Source organism: Chaetodon trifascialis, chromosome 11 (assembly GCF_039877785.1).
Source record: "Chaetodon trifascialis isolate fChaTrf1 chromosome 11, fChaTrf1.hap1, whole genome shotgun sequence".
NCBI classification, from domain to species: domain Eukaryota; kingdom Metazoa; phylum Chordata; class Actinopteri; order Chaetodontiformes; family Chaetodontidae; genus Chaetodon; species Chaetodon trifascialis.
Genome location: NC_092066.1, coordinates 16,059,000 through 16,086,912, shown reverse-complemented (window position 1 = coordinate 16,086,912; position 27,913 = coordinate 16,059,000). Strand labels below are relative to the sequence as shown.

At 43.0% G+C, this 27,913-nt stretch overlaps 3 protein-coding genes across 3 annotated transcripts; all 3 read left to right on the top strand.

The window, feature by feature from the left end:
* Positions 1–1,502: 1,502 nt before the first annotated feature.
* On the top strand, positions 1,503–3,348 carry rbp2b (retinol binding protein 2b, cellular). The gene is made up of 4 exons (XM_070974531.1): positions 1,503–1,575; positions 1,987–2,165; positions 3,029–3,130; positions 3,295–3,348. Exons 1-4 carry the CDS (start codon positions 1,503–1,505, stop codon positions 3,346–3,348), a joined length of 408 nt encoding a protein of 135 aa, XP_070830632.1.
* Positions 3,349–4,748: 1,400 nt separating this feature from the next.
* Positions 4,749–11,774, top strand: copb2 (COPI coat complex subunit beta 2). The gene is made up of 22 exons (XM_070973967.1): positions 4,749–4,891; positions 5,345–5,482; positions 5,648–5,734; positions 5,845–5,971; positions 6,147–6,295; positions 6,490–6,636; positions 6,879–6,978; positions 7,080–7,222; positions 7,410–7,609; positions 7,733–7,843; positions 7,942–8,030; positions 8,127–8,233; positions 8,492–8,635; positions 8,895–9,025; positions 9,240–9,447; positions 9,734–9,844; positions 9,948–10,162; positions 10,286–10,424; positions 10,537–10,674; positions 10,765–10,842; positions 11,015–11,176; positions 11,301–11,774. The coding sequence occupies exons 1-22, from the start codon at positions 4,889–4,891 to the stop codon at positions 11,394–11,396; spliced, it is 2,823 nt and encodes a 940-aa protein (XP_070830068.1). The 5' UTR covers positions 4,749–4,888; the 3' UTR covers positions 11,397–11,774.
* Positions 11,775–12,509: 735 nt separating this feature from the next.
* Positions 12,510–27,670, top strand: LOC139339192 (segment polarity protein dishevelled homolog DVL-3-like). Its single transcript, XM_070974690.1, has 15 exons — positions 12,510–13,117; positions 14,847–14,916; positions 17,110–17,225; positions 18,037–18,149; positions 18,297–18,432; positions 19,263–19,353; positions 19,480–19,549; positions 19,817–19,956; positions 20,646–20,722; positions 20,876–20,943; positions 21,090–21,239; positions 23,223–23,354; positions 23,658–23,825; positions 24,010–24,213; positions 26,389–27,670. Exons 1-15 carry the CDS (start codon positions 12,957–12,959, stop codon positions 26,751–26,753), a joined length of 2,061 nt encoding a protein of 686 aa, XP_070830791.1. The 5' UTR covers positions 12,510–12,956; the 3' UTR covers positions 26,754–27,670.
* The last annotated feature ends 243 nt before the right edge of the window (positions 27,671–27,913 follow it).

Here is a 27,913-nt window from a genome sequence, read left to right as displayed (position 1 = left end):
GATTCAAACCGGGACCTTCTAGCTGTGAGGCGACAGTGTTACCACTTGTGCTACCATGCCACCCTGGATGGAGATACCATGAAATCATAGAGCATCCTTATCAGGGCTTTCTGGGACTTTCCATGACCTTGCAGGTGTCTTTGCAGCTGTCTTGGCAGCTGTTTCTCTGTGTGGCCTCATATAACCTTAATGTCTGAACGAAGGCCTTTAAGCATGTATTCTCTTATAACCCATATTTGTGTGTTGTACTATAACTACTGATGGATTGAATGTTCTTATAATCTCACTATGATTTGATATAATCTCAAAGTGCACTTAATGATAATATTATTGTGTGTTATGCCTTCATACTTTGTAGTATGCGTTTATTACTTTATATTGAAATTTGTTAATCTTTTAAAAAAACAGAACTCATGACGGCCAAAAGATGATGGTGTAATTTGGGAAGAACAGAAAGAAAATAAAAGAGTGCATCCTTAGATTGCACCTTTAATGAATCCACACAAATCTGGAAAGAAAAGGGAGATCCAAGGCAGATCTGCTGCCAAAAGATTACCTAATGGTGTAAAAGTAAAGAGACCTTAGAAATGAAAAGAAGACACCCCCAGGGGCGTGGTGAGACCTGAACTGGACAGTATAAAAGACAGAACACAGACCACTGTAGGTCAGAATTCTTCAGGTTTGCATGCTGTGCATTTCTGAATGCGTTCTCCTTTGTTGCTGGCAATAAAGTATTTTGTTCTTCAGACTCCTGACTCCTGCAGATCTTCATTAAGTACCTTAAAGAGGATTTCTCCTGAACAATTGGACTGCTGAAGTTGAGTTTTTTGGCCCTTTGTGGTTTGTAAATTTGGTTTCAACATTCCACAACAATGTCTACCATGTATAAACATGAGTAAACACATTTAAAGGCTACAGCAGAACTCAGGCCTGGCATTTTTAGTATCAAAAATTGAATTTGAGACGATGAAAATCTGCAGGATTAAAACTTTATGATTCACAGATCATGCATTTTTCTATTCAACAGACTGAAATTAGCCACATTTGATAATTTCCATGTCAATTTGTTCTATTTACAAAATTAGCCATAAATGGGCCATTTAGTAGATCACTTGAACTTTATTAACCTTCATGCTCAAAGTTCAGGTATTCTGGTTTAGTATCTGATCTTGCCACTGAGAAAGAGAGCGCACACTGTTGGCAGATGTTACAAAATAGCTTCTGCTGTCTGTACATTGTACACTAACCATTGGTGTGGGGGGGTACCCTCATGTATGCCCTTCACAACCTCCCCCAATGACTGTGTAAATGCTGAAAGAAAAGGCCTCCCCCTCCCCCTCCAAAACAACTGCCCCTGCCAATCCCCTTCAAGCTGTAAACTCACTTATCAATAGTTTTCTGCCCTTATGTCCCCTGACTCAAATAAAAGCAGGAGGTCTCCCCGCACCGTCCCCCTCCTTACACTGTCTAAAGTCTACACAACACTGTCACCAGCTGCCACCATGCCTGCAGACTTCACTGGGAAATGGATACTGGAAACCAGTGACAAATTTGAGGATTACTTGAAAGTGCTGAGTAAGAAACTTTTAATTCTGGTGGGTTTGATTTTAAGATGTCTCAGTGCTTTGTTAAAGCAGTGTTACAGGGTGAGGTGACAGGTCGGACAAGCTCCACAAAACAAAATCATCCAATTTCATGCTCTCTGGATCTCTCTGCAAGAGAGTTTTTCTCTCCTTTTGTTAGTGTTTGACTTAATCCGGAGCCGGTGCAGAGAGGTTTTTCTAAGGTGGTTATTTCACCACAAATACAACAACGACGACATCAAATACTTACAATTATTCAGATTTAAAACTCACGCCTAATGAATTACGTTATTTTTTTTCAATTGTGGACAGAAGTGAAACTTTAAACGTCACCTCATCTCTTCCAGTAAAAATATACTTTATGCTCTGAAACGTGTAACTAATCTTTCTCTTCTGGCTTTAGATATTGACTTTGCTACAAGGAAAATTGCCATCTCCCTGTCTCAGACCAAAGTGGTGGCTCAAGATGGAGACAGGTTTGACTTCAAAACACTGAGCACCTTAAGGAATTATGAGCTCTCCTTCACTGTAGGGGTGGAGTTTGACGAGTACACCAAGGGACTGGACAACAGAAATGTCAAGGTGAGTTGACCTCTCATATATGGAGTCCTTGAAGTGACAAGAGTGGGTGATAATTTATCTGATGGTTTGATATTTCCCATTTTCCTTGTTGCTGATATGATAATTAGAGTGGTGTTATCTAAGTGTGTGCAGGGTAAAAACTGGTCTTTGATATCAGCTGCAAACAGACGCAACCAACATTTGTGTGCCGGTGACAAAACATTGAAAGAGATTAGCAGTGATGCACTGTTACATTGAGTGCAGTGGATGGGAGGCGCAGAGCACAGGAGGCTTAAATATTGTCAACCTCTCATAATATCACAAAATGACTTGCCAATGGTACATCAGACACCTGCAGGCATTTTAGACCCTTTTGATTATGAAGCTCCAAGGAAAATAGAAAATGTTGTTGTGAGAGTAAATTATGTTTTTTTTTTTTACATTTTATTCATGAAATAACTGGAGGTAGTGGGAAAAATAAAGCACTGTATTTTAAGGATTCGTGACTTTATAATGCTGGTTGTTATTTATTTATAGTGTGTGTTCAATTGCATCACATGGCTTAAATGTGACTATTTTCACTTCTGAGACTCCCCAGAGTCACACTGACTGATACTTAGTTCATTTTTATGCCAAAAGAGCTTATATAAGAAGTCTACACAAACAAACACAAACACAGTGCTAATTACACTTAACATGTAAGCATGTCTTAACTGGTGACGTCAGGATGGAAAAGTGGTAAAAGTAGTCCTGTAAAAGTAAAGGAGGCAGTTTTAGTGACAAGTGTGTTTGTAGGGGGATTCCTTAACACAAAGTCAAAAATACATTACAGCATTATGAATGAGGGTTATCGTTTCATACGTGCACTATGTGTTGCCTTGTAGAGTCTAGTGACCTGGCAAGGGGACAAGCTGGTGTGCACTCAGAGAGGAGAGAAGGCCAACCGCGGCTGGAAACACTGGATCGAAGGAGACAAACTCTACCTGGTGGGTTGACTGTGGTATCTGTCAGGATAATTAGATTTTTGTGAAAGATGTGAAACAGAACATGAGCCGATGCTGTTGTTAAGTGTTGTAAATACAGTTCTAACATTGTTATACTATCTTTTTCTCAGTGGAATGATATTAACTGATCCATTTTCCTCTCACAGGAGCTGACGTGTGAAGACATACTTTGTCTTCAGGTGTTCAAGAGGAAAGAATAAAAGGCAAAATATCTGTTTTTGCTTTCATTCACTCAGTTATCAAGGTCTTTGTTTGCTCCTCAATGACATGTTTTTCTTAAACTCTTGAGCAAAATGAACGAAGGTGCTTTTCAGAGAACATGTTGTGTCATGTATGAATAGAGACAAGCCTGTGAGTATTATGAATCCGCTGTGAGTTTGGGTGTTTACAGCAGGTCTAACATCAGAAGAAATGAAGCTGGTTTTTGACAGAAGAGACTCGGTATCATCTTGCACAAACCGGCCGCTTGAGAGTCAAATTAATCAGTATTTTTCATTAAAACACTCATAATTAACATAACCTAATATACTCCTCTTGGTAATGCAACAGTACGTCTGTGTAGACACATTTTGCACAAAGTACTTATGAACCGAGTTTTAATCAGAAGCATCTCATTGTTTTATCAGTTCCACGTTACATTAAACACATCTTTGGGCTGACAAAGTTGGTTATTTCATAAAGCAATGCTTAAATCGCCATCTGCTGGAAAAATATGGTAACATGTTGGAGGTGAGATGACATCTAATAATATAAGAACATCAATAAATATAAGCCTCAGAAATTACACCTTCGAACTGTTGATGTTACCTCAAAATGAGCCATCAGTTTAACTGTACTCTTGAGGGTGCACATGGGTGTTTTATAACATAATAACTGGCAGCTATTTGAAATCAAATTAATTCTTCTTTGATGCCACACAGTTAATATAATCAGTGCATGTGTGTGCTGGTGTTCTGGTACAGAGATCAGGTGCCACTCATTCAGCTCAGTTTCTCATCACAGGGGCTCTTCATTATTATAGCAACATTCTTCTTGTTATAAGATAGTCTGCCTTTATGTTACAATGATGTTTTACTCATCAATAACAAAACATCTTCTCAATCTTAACAAACTTTCCTCAGTATAAGACAAGCTGGTTGCTACAATGAGGAAAAGTGACAGGAAAACATGACACCTTGCACATTACAAATTACATAGTAATTTTTGATGGTTTTAGCAAATGATAAGCAAATGATGCTGACATATGTTATGTTGGAATTTCCCCTCGTGGGACTAATAAAGGAATATTGAATTGAATTGAATTGAATTGAATTGAATTGAATTGAATTGAATTGAATTGAATTGAATTGAATTGAATTGAATTGAATTGAAATGAAACACAAAAAAATGCACTCTCGTGATGTGTTGTAACTGGCCTCCAACTGATGTTTGTAATCTGTGACGAATATGAAATAGAGCAAATGAGTAAATGTCTTGGTATAACGGCAGAACCACTGGCGACAAACTGAGCAGGTTCTCTTTTCCTGTCACCGTGGCAGCCCATCGTCTGCCGCAGTCGCAGCTGACCGACTTTCATGTCACGTCACCACTTCCAAGGTGTAACTCTCGCGAGATCGACTTTCAGGAACTTCCACGTCAGTACCCAGTGCTCTGTTAACTGAAGTCGCAACATTTGGACCCGGATTGCAGTTGTTCACCACACATTTATCTGATCTTATTGTGACAACGCAGGGATAAAACATGGTAAGAGAAATTTAACGTAGTTACCAACATGTTTCTTTTCCGCGCATGTCATCCAATTCATTTTATAAAAGGACGGTTAAGCAGTGTCAATAATGCATCCTTGTAAATAGCTTAGCGGCTAACTAGCTTGCGTTAGCGCTGTAGCTAAGGGCTTCTAACATTTCTAAGTATTGCTATTTGGACGCTTTGTGTGTGCTTACAGTTATTTTGAGTCAGTTGTCGATTAAATGACTATAAGACGTATAAATACAGGATTATTGGAACCACTGAAATGTATTGGGAGAAATGTTAGCATGCTAACGGTTATTGTGGCTTTAATACCTGCCATACGATTCCGGGTTTCAACATCGACGCCAAAGAGTTCTTATTAAATCGTTAAATGACTCTGTAAAGCAACTCATCTTGAAAGTTTGAACAACATAGGAAAAGACACTGATACCCTCTATCTTTCAGCCTCTGAGGCTGGACATTAAGCGGAGGCTGACAGCCAGGTCTGACCGAGTGAAGAGTGTGGACCTTCACCCAACTGAGCCATGGATGCTGGCCAGTCTGTACAACGGCAGTGTCTGTGTGTGGAACCACGAAACACAGGTACGAATCAAAAGCCCACCCATACAAAGTAGAAAGACGGCTAATGATGGTTAACAATCCATGTTTGAGTCTGTTAATTTACAATCACAGACTGATTTGACAGACACTTAACCGCAGTGATGATGCAGCAAACAATAGCCAATTCAACAATGTTCTTTCTTTCAGACACTCGTCAAGACCTTCGAAGTATGTGACCTCCCTGTAAGAGCGTCTAAGTTTGTGGCAAGGAAGAACTGGGTCATCACTGGAGCAGTGAGTGACATCTAACTGTCTGCATTGATGACACTTGTCATCTATAACTACAGACTAGTAGTATAGAGTATGAGCCTAAATGCGTTTTCTCCTTTTTTCTCCCTGTGCAGGATGACATGCAGATCCGTGTGTTCAACTACAATACCTTGGAGCGGGTCCACATGTTCGAAGCTCACTCTGACTACATCCGTTGCATCGCTGTCCATCCGACACAGCCCTACATCCTCACCAGCAGTGGTACGCAAGTAAACTCATGTTATTTTGATCTGTAACATACTAGACTCTTGTAATTTATTCACCACGAAACTTACATTTGTCTTTATACTGCTGCCCTGTTTATATATATATATATATATATATATGTGTATGTTTGTGTGCACACTTGCATGAATGGCTTTCTGTTTCTGCGCAGATGACATGTTGATCAAACTGTGGGATTGGGAGAAGAAGTGGTCGTGCAGCCAGGTGTTTGAGGGTCACACACACTATGTTATGCAGATTGTCATCAACCCCAAGGACAACAACCAGTTTGCCAGTGCGTCCCTGGATAGGACGATTAAGGTAGACGCAGCTTGCTGTTGTCTCCTTTGCTGCTGCTAATTTTATGTTGTTATTGGTTTTTAGTGCTGCAGGATGCCCAGATCCTACTGCAGCACTGCAGCTTCTTTAATGACTATTAATTGAGCTTAGTCTTCCCTAACACATAATTAAAGTACATTCAGTGATGCTCTGTCATGTCCTCTGGGTTGTTTCAGGTTTGGCAGCTTGGCTCCTCCTCTCCCAATTTCACTTTGGAGGGTCATGAGAAAGGAGTTAATTGTATTGATTACTACAGTGGAGGAGACAAGCCCTACCTTATCTCAGGGGCTGATGACCGCCAAGTCAAGATCTGGGACTATCAGGTTAGAAAACTTTTCTTTCAGGGGGGAAGGAACAGTCATCATGGATCTAACAAGCACTTAAGCGGGGCACAGGCTAATTTCCTACTGAGAAATTGTCTTTTGTGTGTTATGTTTTATAGAAAGTCAAATATTATAGCTTACTATAAAAGTTGATAGATCAAAAAGAATGTATGCATCCTTTCAGTGAGCGTTGCATTGTGTCTAAATATAAACATATCAACTGTCTTCTGTGTGTGCTGTAGAATAAGACCTGTGTTCAGACCCTGGAGGGACACGCCCAGAATGTCTCTTGCGTCAGCTTTCACCCAGAGCTGCCCATCATCATCACTGGATCAGAGGACGGTGAGCAGGAATCCCACTCATCCTCACCTGCATACACAAAGACCTCATCTCATGGCATCACTGATCACTGCTTCATGCAACGTTACCTCCTTCCTCTGTAGGTACGGTGCGTATCTGGCACTCCAGCACTTACCGCCTGGAGAGCACTCTGAATTATGGCATGGAGAGAGTGTGGTGTGTGTGCGGTCTCAGGGGCTCCAACAATGTGGCGTTGGGCTACGACGAAGGCAGCATCATTATTAAGGTGAGTGGAAGAAAGAGCAGTTCTTTAAAATGTATTATGACTTTAAGGAAACTCCAACAAAAATTGCCATTTGAAATTTACACCATTGTTTATTTAAACAAGCAAAATCTGAATTATATAACTAAATACCCAAAACTAAAATCTAAAATATTTCTTTCTCTTCCTATCATTCTGCCCCCTGCTGTAGGTGGGTCGGGAGGAGCCGGCCATGTCTATGGACACTAACGGAAAGATCATCTGGGCAAAACACAGTGAAATACAGCAGGCCAACCTGAAGGCCATGGGTGACGCTGAGATCAAGGATGGAGAGAGGCTGCCATTGGCTGTCAAAGACATGGGCAGCTGTGAAATTTACCCCCAAACCATCCAGCATAACCCTAATGGAAGGTATGCATACTGTACACTCAGCCCAGGCAATCTGACGTCACAAATGTTTATCTTGTAGCCAGATAAGAGGTGAATTTATACTAAGATCTTTGTCACTCCTTTGTGCGTTTTTGTGTGCACCAGGTTTGTTGTGGTGTGTGGAGATGGAGAGTATATCATCTATACCGCAATGGCCTTGAGGAACAAGAGCTTTGGCTCAGCGCAGGAGTTTGTCTGGGCACATGACTCATCTGAGTAAGTATGATGTGTGAAATAGGTGAGATACGTCCCTGCTCTATATCTCTGTAGCAGAGAGTTAAGAATTAACTGATACACTCTTTTTTTCTTAACAGATATGCCATCAGAGAAAGCAACAGTATCGTCAAAATCTTCAAAAATTTCAAAGAAAAGAAATCTTTTAAGCCTGACTTTGGAGCTGAAGGTAAAGTGGGCATTGTTGTGTGGTAGACTTGTGGTTTTGGAAGCAGATGGGTCCCACTGTCTTCTTCACTGGATGTGTTGCCGTTCTTCCCTGCAGGGATCTATGGAGGTTTCTTGCTTGGGGTGAGGTCAGTGAATGGCCTGGCATTTTATGACTGGGAGAACACAGAGCTGATCCGCCGCATCGAGATCCAGCCCAAACATGTAAGATGGCCCACTGTTCATTTCCTTTTTAGGTCCTGGTCTCAGTACAATATAAGTGTAGTCTCTGGCAATGAGATGAGGGAGGCAATTATTTAGTTCTACACATTTTGATTTTTTTTTTGTGTAAGTAGCTACGAAGGCAGTTTCGTGCTGCTGTATTTTGATCTTTAACAATGTTGTATGTAAATATTTTATTAAATAGCTGCCGCAGGCTGTTGTCCAGTAATTTTAGTAACACTGTCATTTTCTCTTGTCCAGATCTTCTGGTCAGACTCTGGTGAACTGGTCTGCATCGCTACAGAGGAGTCCTTCTTTATTCTGCGTTATATGGCAGATAAAGTAGCTGCCTCTCAAGAGAACAATGAAGGAGTGACTGAGGATGGTATTGAAGATGCCTTTGAGGTGGGTGTGTGGATGTGTATGCATTCACATCTCTGACTAGGAGCCCTGATTTATTTAGTTTTACTTTTATGTGCTGAAAATATTGACTTGTTTTAATGTGTGTACTAATTAATCTTATTTATACCCAGTGCTATTCCAAATTTTGTTGTTAGCATAGCTTCAACTTAGTGCTTTATATGTAGCCTGGAGCGGTGTTTTCTTCACTTTAAAACCATACCTTACATCTATCACCTCTCTGTCCCTGTTTTTTTATGTCCAGGTCCAGGGAGAGATCCAGGAGATTGTGAAGACTGGCCTCTGGGTAGGAGACTGCTTCATCTACACCAGCTCTGTGAACAGACTCAACTACTATGTAGGAGGAGAGATCGTCACCATCGCTCACCTGGACAGGTACAAATACAGTGTTTAGCTTGAATTTAAGTGGGTATATGGTATATTTAAAGACTGTGGGCACTATGTAAATCTTACTGGCAACTTGGAAACTTCATTCTTATAACAATAAACCCTCCACAGTTGCCTACAAAGTCTAGAAAACCAGCAGCTCAGCTCAAAAAGATGATGTGATAGCTGCATCTTGTACACCTGCTCCCTTTTCTCCTTACAGGACCATGTACCTGCTAGGTTACATACCAAAAGATGACCGTCTGTACCTGGGAGACAAGGAGCTCAACATTGTCAGCTACTCCCTGCTGGTCTCCGTCCTGGAGTACCAGACTGCCGTAATGAGGAGGGACTTTGGCATGGCTGACAAGGTGCTGCCCACAATTCCTAAAGAGCAGCGAACCAGGGTGGCACATTTCCTGGAGAAACAGGTAAGCAAATACAGTAGGACTTGATATCCCTTTTAATTCAGGCTGTCAGTTTAATGTTAATTGAGCTTAAAAAACAGAAAAGATGCAGTAGTTTTGGTACCCAACTTGATAAGAGACTGGACTATGATGAGGTTGTGCAGTGGCACCAACTGTGATGTGATAGCTGATGATATTCTAATTGATGTCATAGTTAGGTTTTTGTTGGTTGGTTTGTTTTTAAATCCAGAAAGGATGTACACTTTGTGCTTGTGGCATGCTGATGGATTTTGTGTGTTTGCCTCTTCAGGGTTTCAAGCAGCAGGCGCTGGCCGTGTCCACAGACCCAGAGCACAGGTTTGAGCTGGCCTTGCAGCTGGGAGAGTTGAAGATTGCCTACCAGCTGGCTGTGGAGGCAGAGGTTAGAGCACACTCTGTATAGCATATCACGCCTTTTCCACATCTTAAAACACTGCCAGAGGCTCACTATTCGTTACTCATATTTGTCATTCTAACCCCTGCAGTCGGAGCAGAAGTGGAAGCAGCTAGCAGAGCTGGCTATCAGTAAGTGCCAGTTCAGCCTGGCCCAGGAGTGCCTGCACCACGCCCAGGATTATGGTGGCCTGCTCCTCCTTGCCACAGCCTCCGGTAACGCCACTATGGTGGGCAAGCTGGCTGAGGGGGCGGAGAGGGATGGCAAGAACAATGTGGCCTTCATGACCTACTTCCTGCAGGGAAAGTGAGTACCAGATGTGTGAGACTGAAAGGTGGTGACACTGGTGGACAAGTCAGGCAATAGATGTGTATTGATCAAATGGAATATGTGGCGACCTGTGTGACTGTTCTCCGTCTTTCTCCACAGACTGGATCAGTGTTTGGAGCTTCTGATTAGGACAAACCGACTACCTGAAGCTGCCTTCCTGGCTCGCACCTACCTGCCCAGTCAGGTGTCCCGCGTCGTCAAATTGTGGAGGGAGAACCTGGCTAAGGTCAACCAGAAGGTCAGTACGGGATTATTGCTACGGCAAGGAATCTGTGTAAAATCTGAATAAAGTTTGAGTATGTGGCTATTTCTTCTTGACCATGACACGTTACACTGGATTTTCATTGTAGGCGGCTGAGTCCCTAGCAGACCCTACAGAATATGAGAATCTGTTCCCCGGGCTGAAAGAAGCCTTTGCAGCTGAGCATTACCTCCGAGAGACCTGCCTGGGCACCACAAGGCCTGCCAGAGATTATCCTCTTGTCACGGTGAGTTTGTAACTCGACACATAAGGTAACTGTGTTGTGTGCAGACACTGTATCTGTAGTTGTATCTCAACCATCTCAATCACTTTTCAGCTCAATGAAGACAGGAATATTCTGGAGGAGGCTCAGGGATACGAGCCCAAAGGAACCTTCATCCCTCATGTCTCCAAGGTTTTTTCTTCAGCTTACTTTAATACTGATCACATACTGTTTGCAAGCAAGTTTTATTCACCCTCTGCACCTTCTGTAATCTGCAAAAATATGATTTTACAAAAGGATTTAAAAAAAGAGGAATCAGTGCTCAGTCATATTCAAACATTTTGTCATTCACCTTTCCTGACAGACACAGGATAGCGAGGAGTCAGTGGCTGCAGCTCCTGTCACTGCAGCAGCTGTAATGTCTTCACTGCCTGAACCTGCCGCTCCAACAGCAGCGGACAAAGAGGAGGAGGAAGAGGAGGAGGAAGAGGAGGACCAAATCCCTGCGTTCTCACAAAAAGATAAGGTTGGACATCTGTCTTTCGCTCTCTCCGTGAAAAAATATACAGTGACATACGAAATAATTGGAACATTTAAGAGAAAAGTAATCTTGTAGAAAGTGATTCTCCTTTGTGCGTGTTTTTATGTAGATTCTGGACGAGCTGGAAGTAGACCTGGACAACATGGAGCTGGATGACATCGACACCACAGACGTTAACCTTGATGATGACTTTCTAGACGATTGAGACCGGCCTTACCACTCTGCTCCTTCGCAGCCTTCAGAGCTTATTTAAAAAAAAAGAGAGAGAAAGAGACCAAACCCTCCCCCCCTTTTTGTATTTGTACGTAAAAATATTCTATTGTCATGTCCGTCTACTGGAGTGACAGAATTTAAGTAGATGATGATGATGATGATGATGATGATGATGATATCAGTGATGTTTTAAAAAGTAGACAGACCATGTCTATTTCAGACTCTCCATTTTGTACACCATTTATTGATTGTTTGAGAAACTTTCACTAACTGTCCATTGAGTGATATGTTATATTTACTCTTCGCTTTGTGTTGTCTGTAATGGCAAAATTCATTCAGTCAAATAAACTGCGGTTGCTGTACATATTCACATTTGACTTGAGAGTGTTTTCTACTGGAAACTAAAACTCTGATAATGCCATGTAATAGTTTCAATACATAACCCTGTTAGAGAAGTGGAATGAATGTTGCATCGTGTAGTTAACCAGATATGGCATGCCATCTGTCAAAATATGAAGCAGATATGACATGCAGAAATTAGTTTGCCTCATCCACAGACTGTATGAAACATGGACGTAGTCTCTGTGAAGTCACCCATAGGATACTGAAGATTCACTGTGAAGCTCAGTGGTTCTCGCAATGTCCATCTTTGCAGTGCCTGGCTCTGCCAAACTCCCAGCTAATCCAAAAATGGGCCATCAGGTGGAGTGTAGGTGGAGCTGAGGCATGCTGAATGAAGCCTGGTTGCTGTAACCTAGCAGCTAGCTGTCACTCAAACCAACCATGCCTATAATTATGCATAACTTAAAGCCTTAATGTAACTTAAATTAGGAAGTTACATAAAAATGTACCCCCATACAGCTGCCAGGAACAGGAAAATTAGCTGTAGAGACCAAAACAGTTACTTACCAGGCTATAAACATGTTTATGTCTGCTGTAAAGTTGTGCATTTTAAGATGGGGGGGGGGGGGGTGCATTGATTCACTTTTGGAGCCAGCCTGAAGTGGCCATATGTGGAACTGCGGGAGCTGTATGACCGCCCCTGATCGCTCATGCGCTGCAGCAGGAATGCTGTACTTCTCCTCCTCTCCTGTGGATGGCGCTCAACCGAGACAGGCTCGGGTGATTCTGTGCAGTTTCGTGTGCAACAAAGTACCGAGCTTGGCAGCTAGCGAGAAGGGAAAGCCGACCCTTCAGTGACTGTTTATCTTTGCTGCGTTTTCAAACAGTTTTTCAGATATTTCTAAGCTTTCAGCGGCACACTGGAAGTTTAATACAAACGGGAACCGACGCGATTCAGTCTTCGGACGGTGTTAGGACATTTTGTGGGGCATCAAGGGGCTTTTTTGAATAGAAAGGCAGGTAAAGAAGCATTAGCGAGCTGGCGTAGAGAAGAGAACCAGGACTGCGTAGCGTGTCGGTCAGCCACGGAGAGCCGGGAGGACTACGGCACAGCAGCCGCCAGCGCCACGGGGAGTCGGGGCCCGAGAGGGAGCCTGCCAGGCCCTCGGCTTGATGCACCCTGCCTGCCTCGCCTTAGCCGCAGTCCGAGATGGGGGAGACCAAAATTATCTACCACCTCGACGACCAGGAGACACCATATCTGGTGAAACTGTCGGTGCCGGCGGACAAAGTCACTCTGGCAGACTTCAAAAATGTCCTCAAGAAACCAAATTACAAATTCTTCTTTAAATCTATGGACGATGACTTCGGGTAACTGTTACTGGGTTTATTGTGTTTATCATGGAATCAACATAACACCCCCTTACGTTAGTGCAGCTCGATTAACGTAAACTTGGTTGTTGCCTCCTCCAGCTGGCTTGTCATCAGTTTGAACGTTACCTGGCAGTCGATCATTAGCTAGCTACGTCCATTGCAGATCCTTTGTTAGCTGCTAGCGCAGAGCTCCCATCGTTAGCAGGTCTGTTCAGCGTCCCGACCCCGTTTGTTTACATTGCTCGTGTGGCTAGCCCCTCTGTCTTGTGCCTTGCCTTCGTCTGACCAAGTTTGGTATTTGTCAGTTTCACGAACGCCAGCTAGAGTCCTGAATGACATTTTAATCCATATCAGAGAAAGTGGGAACAAGGGCAGGTAGCAAAACTGATAATAACCAGTTACTGAGGGTACTGCTGTCAGTTGCTGTGTAGCTAATGTATGGTATGTTTATGCTAACAGGCTAATGTCAGAATGTGAACGGCCGGTTTCAGTAAGCTAGTCAGTGAGTCCAGCAGGCCCCTGCTGTTGTTGTCTATTAGCCCGAGGAATGCAGAGTTGGCCTGAGGAATGCTCTGTTCATCACTGTGGCAGCTTTATGAGCGTGTCCTTTTGTGTTAAAACACGGCTGGAAAAGTAGACGTTTTATGTTCCTCCAGACAGTGCCCTCTGCAGAGTTAAAAAGGGCCAAAATGTGCTGTTTCTGTTACATTTCAGCCAGGTTTCCAAAGTTGTTTTTGGCTAAATTCAAACCAGGGTGGGGCAAGAAATTTTTAACATTTGCAAGTGGGACAGACATGTTTTTAAAAGGAGCCACAGCTCTTCATGTTGGTATGAGTGAAGGTATATTCTGCAAATAAACTATTGAAACCTTTACTGTGGTATTGATTGAGTAACCTGTCTGACTGGAATAGAGACTGGTGTCCATATTTACCAAGACTCTCAAAGGAAGTCTCACTTACCATCACTATTCCCTCTTCTCTGAAAGGCACAGCTAATCTCGTCATGGCCAGTGGTCTGAGGTTGAGTTGTCCTATGGCCTGTTTGACAGTGTGTTGTTGAGGTACCGCCTGACATTGTGCAAGCAAGCACTCTGTTGAAGATTGATTCGGAAGTTCTGCTGAAAATTCACACATTTGAATTGGTTAAAAACATTCTGGCGAAACCGTGTTTGCACACGAACGTTTGCTTGCCTGTCGTTTCAGAGCAAAGAGCTTTCCTTTTCAGCAGCACTTGCTGTGTGGACAGACACTAAAGACTTCTTATATATAATGCTTGATTTATTTCGGACGTGTGTTGGCTGCACCCCCTCTACTCACTGGCTCCTACTCTACATTCAGTTGGATTGCATTACACAGTTGCATGCAGAAATGTTGCTTTTATCCTTTCTTTGTTTCCTTAAATATGTCATTTCCTCACCCTGGTGAAAGCAACAAGGAGCAGTTTTATCTTTGCAGGAAGGTTTAGGAAATAACTTCATTACACAGTAATCAGCACTGACATTTTTTATAGGTAATATTGAATATATATGAGTGGCAGTGTGTGAAAACGGTGTACTAAGAGCACCATCAAATCAGCATTGGATGTCCCAGTTGTCTGTGTCTTGTCCTGACTAATGGAAGTATTGCCCATCTCAATTGCCTCTAAATGTAGCCTCATGTTTTATTGCCCCAAGAGTGCTTTTGTGTTGGTAAAGGTTTACTGAAACAGAGCTTTGTTCTCTTTACAGGGTGGTAAAGGAGGAAATATCAGATGACAACGCTAAGCTGCCCTGTTTTAATGGACGTGTGGTGTCATGGGTAGGTTGAAAATACATCCTGGAGTAATTTTCGGATTTGTTTAATTATTTGTTGTTGTGCGCTTGCCTGTGTTCACTGTATTTGTGTGGTCAAGTGGCTGTGTGGCAAGTGCGTGCGTGCATGTATAACAATGATTCCCATCTGTTGACCAGTGGCCACGACCATATTCTGTCTCCAGGGAGAAGCCCTCAGCCTCTGCGTGATAATGTCATTATCACATAATGATCCTAGGAGCTACACACGAATGCAGACACCCTGCTCTTGTGTTTTGAAGGACGTTTTTTAAGAAAAGGCATTACAATGCAATGTGTTTTAAGTAATTTCATTCGAGTCCTCACACATGCTAGTCACCACACGCAACACATGCATGTACTTGCATGTAGTGTCTCATTTAGAGGCTCTGAGCAATAACTCTCCTGTCTGCACAACACAAGAGACATCTGGTGCTGGTGCACAGCCTCCCTTCCTCTCTTCTTGACATTGAAATTGAATTAAGAGCAAGTAAAATCACAGGATAGGAGGAAAACACCCCATAACAAAGAGCCTCACTGCATGTCATCTAACAAGAAGATTGAATCTCACAGGGTGGGGAGAATAAAGTGAGAGTGAGAGTGTTCTGTGTCTTGATGTGAAAGGCTGATGCATTCGTTAATTAAATGCAGTGTGGTTATAATTCCAAGTTTTATTTGAGAGTCATCAACACAGCGTTATCACTAAACATGCATGTGTTCAATCCAGCATGCTTGTTCTGATGTGTCCCTGCGTTGTAGTCACTTTCATTAGACAGCGTGAAGGTTTGGTTTGGCTGTGGTTCAAAGCCAGTTTCACTCTTTGTGTGTGTCTTTTAATCTGTTTGTTATCTCTCAGGGACTGTTGAAATGTTCCGTGTACAATGAAATGTTATCTCTGTCACAGTGCGTCCATTTGTTTGTCTCCACCGTTCATCTGTTGTTTCAATGACCTGATTGATTGTCCTCTGGGGTCTGAGGGCCTGGCTCGCTATCATCACATTACACCAGGCCGGCACCCTCCATCTGGCCTGTTGTATTTTATTGTCAGCTGACAAATTTTGTATATCACATTATTTTCTTTACACCTTATCTTAGTGCACCTCAACTGTCCTGCTGTAAATACATTTTCCCCCTTTCTTCACACATAGTGGACTGCCTGTCGCTGAAAACAAAACAGTACAAATACAGTATATAGGTATAAACTGGATAAAAGCGAAAACAAAATGAGTAGCAGAGCTCATGTTCATTATTGTTTTAACTTTCTACTACTATTACGTCTGCCTGTTTGCCTTGTTTCACCACAAAATCGTTAAACTGGTTAGTGGATGGGCCACTTCTGACTCCCTGCAAAACTTCATTTGTTTGCCAGTTTGCTTTCATTCAGAGTCGCTGTCTCGCTTTTTCTGTCACTCACACAGATGGATGTATTGATTAAAATTCACAGCAGATACAGGACACGGTACTTGTTGAAAAGGTTCTGAATTATAGACAAAAATAGTCCAGGTATGAAATAAACAGTGAGCAAGTATTAGCTACTTCACCTACAATTGCCTGCTAATAGTGGAGACTGTTTCACACTGATTTCATGTGAGCTTTTAAACTCATTTTGCATGCAAATCATGCATGCACGTGCTTCCTATCTAATATGGACAACATCCAACATGCCGCAGAAGTCAAGCTCCATGGCGGATGGATCTTGAGTGAGCAGGACTAACGTTCACTGGAATTTGCTCAAAGTAAAAGGGGAAAAAAAAGATGGAAATGTAAACAGCCCACTATCCTAATGGTAGAATTTACCCGTCATATAATTTCCCCTGAAAACACAGTCATGGTCTATTGGATCCCTCTTTTTCCCACACTTTGGTGACTTAGGCAACGCTGTCAGGTAGACGGATCGCAAGTCTTGGCGCACGCTCTGCCTTTCACAACTCAGCTGCCTTTGTAGAGCTTTGGTCTTTCAGAGGGACATTAGTAGAAAGCAAATTAATTTTTACGTTGCCCCTAAATGCTGACCAGACTTGAAGCAGCGGCGTTAAAACGATATACCACCCAGTCCTCAACTGTGGTGTGGTATAAACACAGCAGTGCTCTGACGGGGGTCTGCTGCCCACTTGCTCCGTGTCTGTCAGTGTGTTCTTCCCACTTGAGTGTTTGACTGACCCGATTCTCTGCCTGTTGACAGTTGGTCTCTGGAGACGGGGCCCACACAGACGCTGGCTCAGTGGTGGATAGTTTAGAGGCGGCACCCCCCTTGGAGAGGACCGGGGGCATTGGAGACTCAAGACCGCCCTCTTATCAGTCAGTATATTCAGAAAAGACACTGGTGTGTTTCTTATAGCATGCATTTGGGAGATTTTGTGTGTGTGTGTGTGTGTGTGTGTGTGTGTGTGTGTGTGTGTGTGTGTGTGTGTGTGTGTGTGTGTGTGTGTGTGTGTGTGTGTGTGTGTGTGTGTGTGTGTGTGTGTGTGTGTGTGTGTGTGTGTGTGTGTGTGTGTGTGTGTGTGTGAGAGAACGAGGGAGATGCCATGCGTGCTTTGTGTTTGGCTCAGTGCGTGTGTCTTGAATGAGTCTGTCTGTGTTTCTTAATAAGCTCAGTGCCAGAGGAAGCTGCAAATTGAATGGGGAAAGTATGACATCTTGTGACTGCTCAGGAGGAAACTAATCTACCTATTTTCTTCTCCTGGCATATCATGAGGTTATCTTAATCCAGACATTTGAATTGGTCATGTGGAGCACTGATTTCCACTTCCTGTCACCAGTCTTTTAGTTTTTCAATACACTTGCCAGTCATTGCCAGTTTTCACATTTGTGAGTACAGTCCGGTTCTGCAAGTAAAGCAAAGTGTTAAATGTATAGATGGCAAATTAAGGTAATGAAAAATATTTCAATCAACATAAGAATAGGGTTGCAATTGCAGTTCTTGATAAATATTCAGCTACAGAGTGCAACCTTGAGTACACTGAGCCAGAGAAGACTTTATGCTCAAAACAGTCTGTAAACATTTGCTTTAGTGGCTCTTAAATGAACTTAACTGCCTTGATAAGATGCGGTGTAATTCCATCTCTTTTTAACACCACCTTTGGCTTCTGTGCACCGTCTCTGTCTGAAGTGGGAAAGCAGCAAGCGGTCGGGACAGTTTGGACAATGACACAGAGACTGGCTCCATGGTGTCGCAAAGGAGAGAGAGGGAGAGGCCGCGGCGGAAACACACCAACGACCACGGTCAGTGTTTTTCTCATTGTACTCTGTATCAGTTTCATTTCCAGAATTGCCACATCTGAGCTTTTAGCATTTTTAATGAAACACCTATATTTTCATGTATTTGTGTATACTGGTGTCATCGCAATCAAAATGATGATCTCACTGTAGGTGCAAGGCAGAACGGCTACTCATCGCGGGCAATGGGACGAGGGGGAGCCGAGTACGACAGCTGCTCGTCCTTCATGAGCAGCGAGCTGGAGTCTACTTCCTGCTTTGATTCAGAGGATGATGACGCAACCAGCAGGTCAGACGTCCTGTGTAGCTTTTCAGCTTGTTGCTCATAATTGCAGTTCCTGATGAGAGCAGGCATTTTAGCTTGAGGAATGCATCTGGAATTGCAGTTGATGGGTCTTGGCAGAGATTAGTACGAGATTAGTCTGGTGGTTTTTGTGGGGTTCTCCTCCAGGAGTCGTAGAAATATCTCCAGCCCACTTTAGAGACTCTGCTGTTCTCAGTTTTCAGGCATCTCTCAGGATGTTTTCCTGTTGATGCAGCTCCGAATAGATCTGGATAAAAGCTTCGTCACTGTATGGGTTTCTCTCCGCCGCAGAAAGACATTTCTGGATATTTGTGTCCATCAGTGATTTGATGACCAGTCAGGTCATAACTTCTAAATGAAGTGGCTTATGTGCCATTATAGAAAAGTTAAAATTGATCCTAACTCCCAGCAAGCACCGCTGTTATTGTGGAAACAGAGTTTAAATGGTTTTTATTATGTAGTTAACAGAAAGGCTTTAATTTGGTGTTTAGACGAATGACATGGGGAAAGTGGCTTGTGTTTCTGTCCAGGTGGTTTTATTCATGATCTATTATTTATGATCTGTCGTGGTTTGTGTGTGGCAAGTGGGAGAGCAAGTAGTGTTTTGACCACAGTTAAACATTTTTAAACACCAACTAATATGAAATAAATAATACATTACAATTCATTTTGACTTTTGGACTTTACAGAGCTCGGATCACTCGAGTCAGAAGCAATCTTACACAGTTCGAATGTCAGCATTATGAACCAAGCTTCAAACTGTTCTCGGTATATCCTTAATAGTTTATAAAAATATGTGTTTTTCTTCTTTTCAGATTTAGCAGCTCCACGGAGCAGAGCTCCTCTCGTCTAATGAGACGACACCGCCGTCGCCGACGGAAACCGAAGGCCTCCAATATGGACAGGGTGAGGCCACACACACTTTGGACGTACAGGACTGCAAATCAACCCCAGACCCTCTTTATTGCACTTGTGTTCTTTTTCTCATTTTTCTCTTTTTTCTTTCCAATTTTCGTCATTCTTCCCCCCCAGTCTTCGTCATTCAGCAGCATCACAGACTCCACCATGTCTCTGAACATCATCACTGTCACTCTCAACATGGGTAAGTCACTTGGGCATATGGACGCTGCACACAGAATGCAATTAGATTTGTTGGGACAAGCAGTCTTGTCAGAATAAAGCCTCCTTACACGGCCACACACTCAGCCTAAGTTCAAAAATTCCTTTCACAAGATGGGGAAAATGTGCAAGTGTAACCAATTTGTTCCATATTGATGCAGTTCGTGGTCATCTTTTCCATCTTTAATAACTTCGCCGCTGCTTCATTTCATTCTTGGATGCACACTGACTGTTCCTCTCCTCTTCACAGAGAAGTACAACTTCTTGGGCATCAGTATTGTAGGTCAGAGTAATGAGAGGGGAGACGGAGGAATCTATATTGGCTCTATCATGAAGGGAGGGGCTGTGGCTGCAGACGGACGCATCGAGCCCGGGGACATGCTGCTGCAGGTGGGTTTGTGTATGTGCGTGTGAGACGGAGAGAGAGAGGGAGAGAGGTGCACAGAGCATGAAAAAATGTGTGTGTGTGAATACCTGGGACTTTGACCAGGAAAGTGTGTGTGTGTTTGTGTTTGTGTGTGTGCGCGGCTCAGTCAGTGCATGTTGTGTTTGGGTTTAGTGCCGGCACCTGCAGTGAAGTAAAAGGACTTAGTAATGTGAGACCCGTCAAGGTTTTTTTTTTATTCAGATGGCCATGTGTAAAAGATTAAAGCAATCTGTTTCTGAACTGTTCTCAACTTTATGATTTTATCAACTATTGTTTTGCATTCTGTTCCTTTCCCCCTTTATTCTCATTTCCATCTCAAACACATGACAGTATAATGTAGAGTGTCATGTTGTATGGTCATATGTTTCAATCAGCTGTGGTGATTGTTTTCTGTCTTCATTATTTGCTGAAAACCCACATCTCAATTATAATAAGGCACCACATGTGGAACAGTTCCAGTAATGGGTTTGTGTAATGGGACTTACTGGAATAACTGTAACTCTGTGAGAGGTTTATACCAGGTTATACAGGAATACAGCATTTTAGTGTTTGGCCCATCCTTTATTGTCATAATGAATCCTATTTTTCTACAAATACATTTTTACAAGCTGAGAGATTGTTTGATTATCTCCTTTCATCTTTATCCCTGTAGGTAAACGACATAAACTTTGAGAACATGAGCAATGACGATGCAGTTCGAGTTCTGAGGGACATCGTGCACAAACCAGGGTAAGCAGCAGTCAGGCACACAGTTACACTTACATGCATGTTCTTTAACAATGGTACACTGAAATATTCTTGCATAAAATGCAGTTTTGAAACGATGACCTAGCCAAAATCTAGTGAAGTTTAGTGAATCTGTTCTCCTCTGGTTGTTACCAGCCCCATTACTTTGACTGTGGCTAAGTGCTGGGACCCGAACCCTCGGAGCTGCTTCGCTTTGCCGAGGAGTGAGTGTCTGTCTTTCTTTTTCCTTTTTCATGTAAACAAGATGAATCCCTGCAAACACATGCAGAGCCATCTGTTTTAGTGTGTGTCGCTCTGGCATGATTCAGATCACCAGCTCTCACTGTGTATCCTACGTTTATTTCAAAAGGTGAGCCGATCCGGCCCATTGACCCAGCCGCGTGGGTGTCCCACACGGCGGCCATGACTGGGGTGTACCCTGCATATGGCATGAGCCCTTCCATGAGCACCGTCACCTCCACCAGCTCCTCCATCAGCAGCTCCATCCCTGAGACTGAGCGTGAGTCACATCACTCCCTGCAGCGGCTCGTTGTGGCACTTTTCTCTTAACTCTTAGTCATGCTTTTCCATTTACTTTCCTTTTGTCTCTAAAGATTTTTGCTCACGCTTCCTCCTGTTTGAATTTGCTGTTTTTACAGCTTTACATTATGTGCTATGTTTTCTTTTGGATTTTTGATAACCTATTTGCACTTAGATACATTTGACTGTTTACACTATTATGATGAGGCATTAAATCCTCCAGGGTTGTTGGCATTTCAGGATTTGAACATTCAGCTCTCATGTTGGAGCCCCCACCCTCTGACCTCCAAAAATGCAGTAATATCCGTATCTTCCTCAGTCGTGTTAGTAAATTTGAGTGTGGCCCTGCCCTCTTACTGCATTCCTGTGACTTCTCTCTGTTCCAGATTTTACTGTGTTCAGCCTCATAGCTTCCATCTGCTCAATAACTCTTGTCAAAACTAAGCCATAACTCACAACGCTCATCTTCCCTGTAATCTTTGGAAGAATAGTGGAGGTTTTTTTTCTTTCCGGAAAAAAATCTTTCCTCTCTCAACACACTTTTGTAACCATGGCTTAGGTTTATGTAGATTTTCTCTCTCAGACAGAACATACATTTCACATGATCACATGCTACAGAAAGGCTGGAAAAATCTAAATAATTTTGATACTTTTTGCTTGTGTTCCCATGTAATTCTCAAGCAAATTTGAAGCAAACTATTGTAGAAATGAAAGCAAAACAAAATGCAAGTTAGGTGCGTTTCCATAAAGTGGTTTGAAGCAAATAAACTGTAGCTTCATCAGAAGTAGAAGAGAAGTAAGAGAAGTTGAGGTTGCAGTGAAGCAGAAGAAGAAGAAGGCTCGATACGTTTGACCAAATTTAGAAAAGGTGTTTCCATCTCCTATTCTCTTTCAAAAAAGGTGAAGTTTAAAAGAAGAAAAGTGTCTTATCCTAAACATCAGTTTGGAGTATAATTGGAGCCTCAAAGTTAGTGTGATGGCTTCTTTCTACACTCACTATTTTGCACCAGTGTTCAACCGTCATACAGGTAGAAATCTGTCACGGACAAGATGGGATCAACAGTTTCCCCACTGACAAAAGCCTCAACAGGACATGGTGCAATGCAGCCACTCAAAAGGTTGAGTTTTGCATAAAGGTTGTCCATGTTGTTAATGTGCATAGCCGCAGCAGCTTGCACGAAATTGAAACTTTAAGGGAAATCCGGTTTATGTGAGAAAAAATAAATTGGTGTGTTTGTGAATGCTGGAAGTATTTTAAACTAGAGGTTTGAAAAATGATTTGACAAATACCAAATAAGTTTTAAATTACGTCTCTCCTTCAAGGATTTAGAAATATATTTAGTCATGTACTTATCAAGTTATTGAAAACTGAAACAATGTAAAATGTACACATGTACAATACTCTCAAGAGAAGACGTTCACACCCTTGTGAACATGTGGAGGGCCACAGTGCTTCCTGAAAAAGAAAGGAAATCACTGACTGAAGCAGACGTACTTTAGACATGTTGAAGGGAAGTGGGAACAACATAAGGTAAATCAGAACACTTTCTCAGGATATCTTATCTTGGAATGCAGTGAACCTTAGTCAGATGACATGTAACGATGTAATAGTGTTTGAATTGGACTACAGCTGAGCTTGAATGAATCAAAAGTCCTCCGTCAAGTGAAGATCCAGCCTATTCCAGTGTGAGTCTTGGTCAAGACAGAACAGGGCTGGAATTACAGTCAAGACCACAGGAAACCAAATATTATTTGAGGGAAATTTTGGAGTTGTCTAGATACCATAACAGCACTCAGCTGTGTTGTCATTGAGTTTGTAGGAAACCAAACAAAATGTACCTTTTTGATATTCATGTGAGATTAATTCCTTTGTTAAACATAAAAATCTCATCCAGATTTCAGACCGATGAGATTCAAACTACTTCAGCTCCTGTGCTAACGCCTGTCCTCTGATCTTTCCCAGGATTCGATGACTTCCATCTCTCCATCCACAGCGACATGGCAACAGTTGCTAAGGCCATGGCCTGCCCCGAGTCAGGTCTGGAGGTGCGGGACAGGATGTGGCTCAAGATAACCATCGCTAACGCCTTTATTGGTATGTGAGAGCAGAGGGTCCAGCGTTTGGTATTCATACACATCCCTGTTCTTTATCTGCTCACTTCAGTTCATAGACTATTGTGTAGTGTGTCTCAGTGATGTGACTGAAGTGATGCCTTAAAGCCTCTTACATCAAAACAGTTCTCTGAACATTAAATTGAGCTGTGGACAAATAAATGTCTCATAAATATAGCTGATTCAAATCATCTTGGATGTTATTCTGTATCATGAAATGGTCATAGACATGATGAGTAAAATGACATGTCCAGGACCTAAGATGTGTGCGCCTTTGTGTCCTCAGGCTCTGACGTGGTGGACTGGCTCTTCCATCATGTGGAAGGGTTCTCAGATCGCAGAGAAGCCCGCAAATACGCCAGCAACCTGCTGAAGGCTGGCTACATCCGACACACTGTCAACAAGATCACCTTCTCTGAACAGTGTTACTATATCTTTGGAGACCTCTGCGGCAGTGAGTGACTCTCTGCTCTGTGATTAGCTGAGATCTGCTTTGAGCTTTTGCCCTAAAAGTGCTCGTTTGGCTTGTTTGTATGTGTGCGTCCTGCGGCGTCTACACAGTCAGCAGGACAAACTGTACACATCCAAGTTTCCTGCAAGTGGGGTGTCTAAATCAGTTTTTCTTCTATCTCTCTCAGACATGACCCACCTGTCTCTCCATGACCATGATGGTTCCAGTGGGGGAGCCTCAGATCAGGACACTCTCCCCCCTCTGCCCCATCCCGGGGCTGCCCCCTGGCCCATGGCCATGCCCTACCAGTTCCCCATTCCACACCCATACGACCTGCCACAGCCCTTCCACGGTGGACCAGGCGCCGGCAGTGCAGGAAGCCAGCACAGTGGTGAGTGTAGTTCGACCAGGCTATGTGTGTCCATCATAACCAGCAATCTGTAGTGTGGAAAAGGAAATTAATGCCATATTAATATTGTACATTATATATTCCATCCAAAGTCTTATCTTTTTCAAACACTCACCTTTTCTATGTAAAGTTTGTGGTTTGCTCCTTCACAAAGAACTGCAGCAGTCGTGACCTGGAATTCGTATCAGTAATGATAGATGTTGATGATAAGAAGTTTTCATGGTTTCATGGATCAAAATGTCCAGAGAAACTTCTCCAGTGACTGCAGATTCCTTTTCTCCGTTATCCATCTGTGGTCTACAAACACTCACTACGTTTACATGCAGTCAAGTAACCCTTTCATAACCGGAATATCAGCAATAACCCGGTTGCGCACGGCCATGTAAACACTAATAACCCTTTTGAAAAACCCGAATATGACCCCTGGGTTACTCCTTTTCTAACCCGAATTTTTGGTCATGTATACGCCTATCAGAATATCCCCATCGAACGGAACCTTAATTTGTGTTTTGCGCATGTTCTATTCGCAAGGAATCTTGGTCTTTTGAGTGCAGGCAGCATGGATATGGATGGCACAGCTCCGGCTCCATTTCCAATTTCCCTCCATGAATGAAGAAAGTGAGACAGAACAGTGTCAAGTACTGGTGGTGGGTCAGTACCAGCACCAAAGCGCAAATGAAGGCGGCTGCTACCGCAGTTGTTGTTGTTGTTGTTTTTAGATACAGGAAGAAGAAGCTGAAATGACGCGTATTGCATCATGACGTTTTCCGTGCGTCGACATGTTGTCCGTGCATCGACACGTTGTCCGTGCGTCAACACGTTGTCCGTGCGTCGACACGTTGTCCGTGCGTCAACACGTTGTCCGTGCGTCAACACGTTGTCCGTGCGTCGCTGTTTTGATCGGGAAATCCCAATTGATTACCCGTCTGCTCACGCATGTAAACAGGTTAGTCCGAATGTTTCAGAAACCAGAATATTGACCATAACCCGAATATTGACTGCATGTAAATGTAGTGACTGTGTTGTACGCTACATTGCAAACACGCTAATGGTTTTCCCAAAACATATCTAAAACCTGATCCTTCAGGCAGAGCTCCAGATCCTACGGGCAACAGAAAAACAGTAAAAAGTCAACGCAGCTGATATGAATTCATGCAAACTACAGCTGCATTTCTTATGAAGGAGCAAAGTACAAACCTTTAACAACCACTTTTCAAGTCTACAGAGATTTGTCACTTTGCACAGACGGATTTAAAGGATTACTCCCAACATATGTTTCACGTCTCGTCTGCTGTCTTACCTCGAGCCAGATGAGAATATCAACATTCATTTTTATTTCCACGCTTGCTGTCCATCTGTAGGTCCAGTGCATTTTAAATTAGCTTACTTCAAAGACTTGAAGGAGTGAAATGTATTCCTTCCAGCAGCTCTAAAGCTGCCTTGTTTACATGTTTTATTTTGTTTATTTTAGCGAGTAGAAATAGAAAAGCAGACACTGTGGTTTTAGGAGTAGTTTGCTTACGCAGTGGAGATATTTACTGACAGCTGGGCCCACTGACTACAACTCAAATGGCCTGTCCTCATTTTGTGGTTGCTCACTGACATTGAATGTATTGCTGGATAGTTAATTAGATTACAAGACACAACATCAGTTTTGGAGTTGTTTACAAGGTGTATTTTATTTATTTTGTAGTTGGTGTTGAATTAGTGCCAGACCTGTCTATCTGAAAGATGCAGAGAGATAAAATCTTTTCATTTGTCTGTGGCTTTGATGGCCACTAGTGTGATTCTCAATATGTCAGAATGTTCCGTTAAGCGTAGAAACTGTTGTGGTTTTTAAATTCATCAGTATGAAGAATTTACCCCCAAAGCAAGAAGGCTGTTCGTGGCAATAAAATGAAAACATGTAATTGCCTTCAGTAATGGCAGAGCGATGCCTGTGAAAGGCAGTGAACGCTCAGTGGCCATGTCCGCATTAGTCATGCAGCTCTCCAGAGAGTCTCTCACAAACCGGGTCAGTCCTGCCTGCGTCACGTCGCTGACACGCAGATGGGAGTGAGTGTCTCACTCAGTAGGTCGTTCAGACTTAATTAAAAAAACATGTGTCTGTATGTTACACTCAGATAATAATCATCGTCTCTTCTGCTCTGTCTACAGGAAGCAGTGGTTCAAACTGCAGTAAGAACGAGGGGCGGAAGTCCGGCGGCAGTGGCAGCGAAACGGAGATCAGGAGCCACCGAGCTCCAAGCGAGCGCTCAGTGGCTCCCCCTAGTGAGCGAAGCGTCCGCAGCTCCCTCAGCCACCGCAGCGCCAACTCCCACTCCCACTCAATAGCCTATGGTCCTGGCCTTGTGTATGGCCCCCCTGGCCTACCCCCCCAACCCCCACACCTGTCTACAGCCGCACCTGGCGCCCCACCGGGCAGAGAGCTCGCCTCTGTGCCCCCTGAGCTCACTGCCTCACGCCAGTCTCTGCGCCTGGCGGTGGGCAATGCCGGGGAGTTCTTTGTTGATGTGATGTAACACAGACCGATAACGAAGTAGCAGATTGGGCTTTCTTGTGTCATTAGAAGGCTGAGAAAGACAACAGGACAGGAGCGAGGGAAGATTGCAAAAGCTGTAGCCCAAGACCTTGATTCCACTTACCTAAAAGCAGAAATGGAACAAACCCTGTTGTGTGTGCTGAGAGAAAATGTTGTCCTCTCTTGTGCTTTTCCTCCTAGTAGTAGTGGCCATACTTTCTTCAGTGAAGAAACCCCCCTCACTCAAGATGGAACCAAAGCGCCTCTCTCAGTTTCTGCTGCTCAGTGGGGAAGCGTTTGAGTAAGGACAAAGAGCAAGAGAAGGAGGGAGGCAGCGGAACTGGACAGCTGGGGACGATGACTCAGCGCTTTTCTACATGGATGTTTTTCATTTGTTCTTCCCTCCTCTCTGCCTTCCTTATCTCATTCTCTGTCCTCCTCCACCCCTGTTCACGTCAAAACTGAGAGAAAGAAGCCTCTTCCCTCCTTCTCTTCTTTCAATTCTCCCCGACTTCTAACGAGAAAAAAAACAACCCGAAAGAAAGCTGAAGTGAACACTAACGGTTAACCTTATTCAGACTTTTTAAACGTTTGCTTGACTTAAGAGAGAAAGAAGTGGGGAAAAATGTGTATGTAGTGCAAGAGAATCGCAGTCCTTCTTACCGTAAGAATGCATTTGTTTTATTATATACGTAGTTGGTCACAACTAGTTTCATTTTACGCTAAACGTGAGCATCCAGCTTCAAGAGTCATTTTTACACTACACAGCTGCATTTTCATCTGTTAACCAGAGCAATTTCAGACTCTGTGTTGTGATAATGTATAGTGAGACAAAAATTTCTTACCATGTCTTTCACACTACTCTTTTATCGAGGAAAAAAAATGTCTTTTTATTTATAAATATAGTTTTATGACTTAGTGCTGCTTTGTGTTGTGTTTTGATTTGAGCGGTTGTGCGTGTTTTTTGAAGCAGAAAGTTTGCTGCTGCTGCTGCTGCTGGTGTGTGTGTGTGTGTGTGTGTGTGTGTGTGTGTGTGTGTGTGTGTGTGTGTGTGTGTGTGTGTGTGTGTGTGCGTGCGTGCGTGCGTGTGTGTGTGTGTTCACGGTACCTGAGGTCATGTTTGCATTGAAAGTCAGTGGATTTCAGACTGTCCAAGAGCAG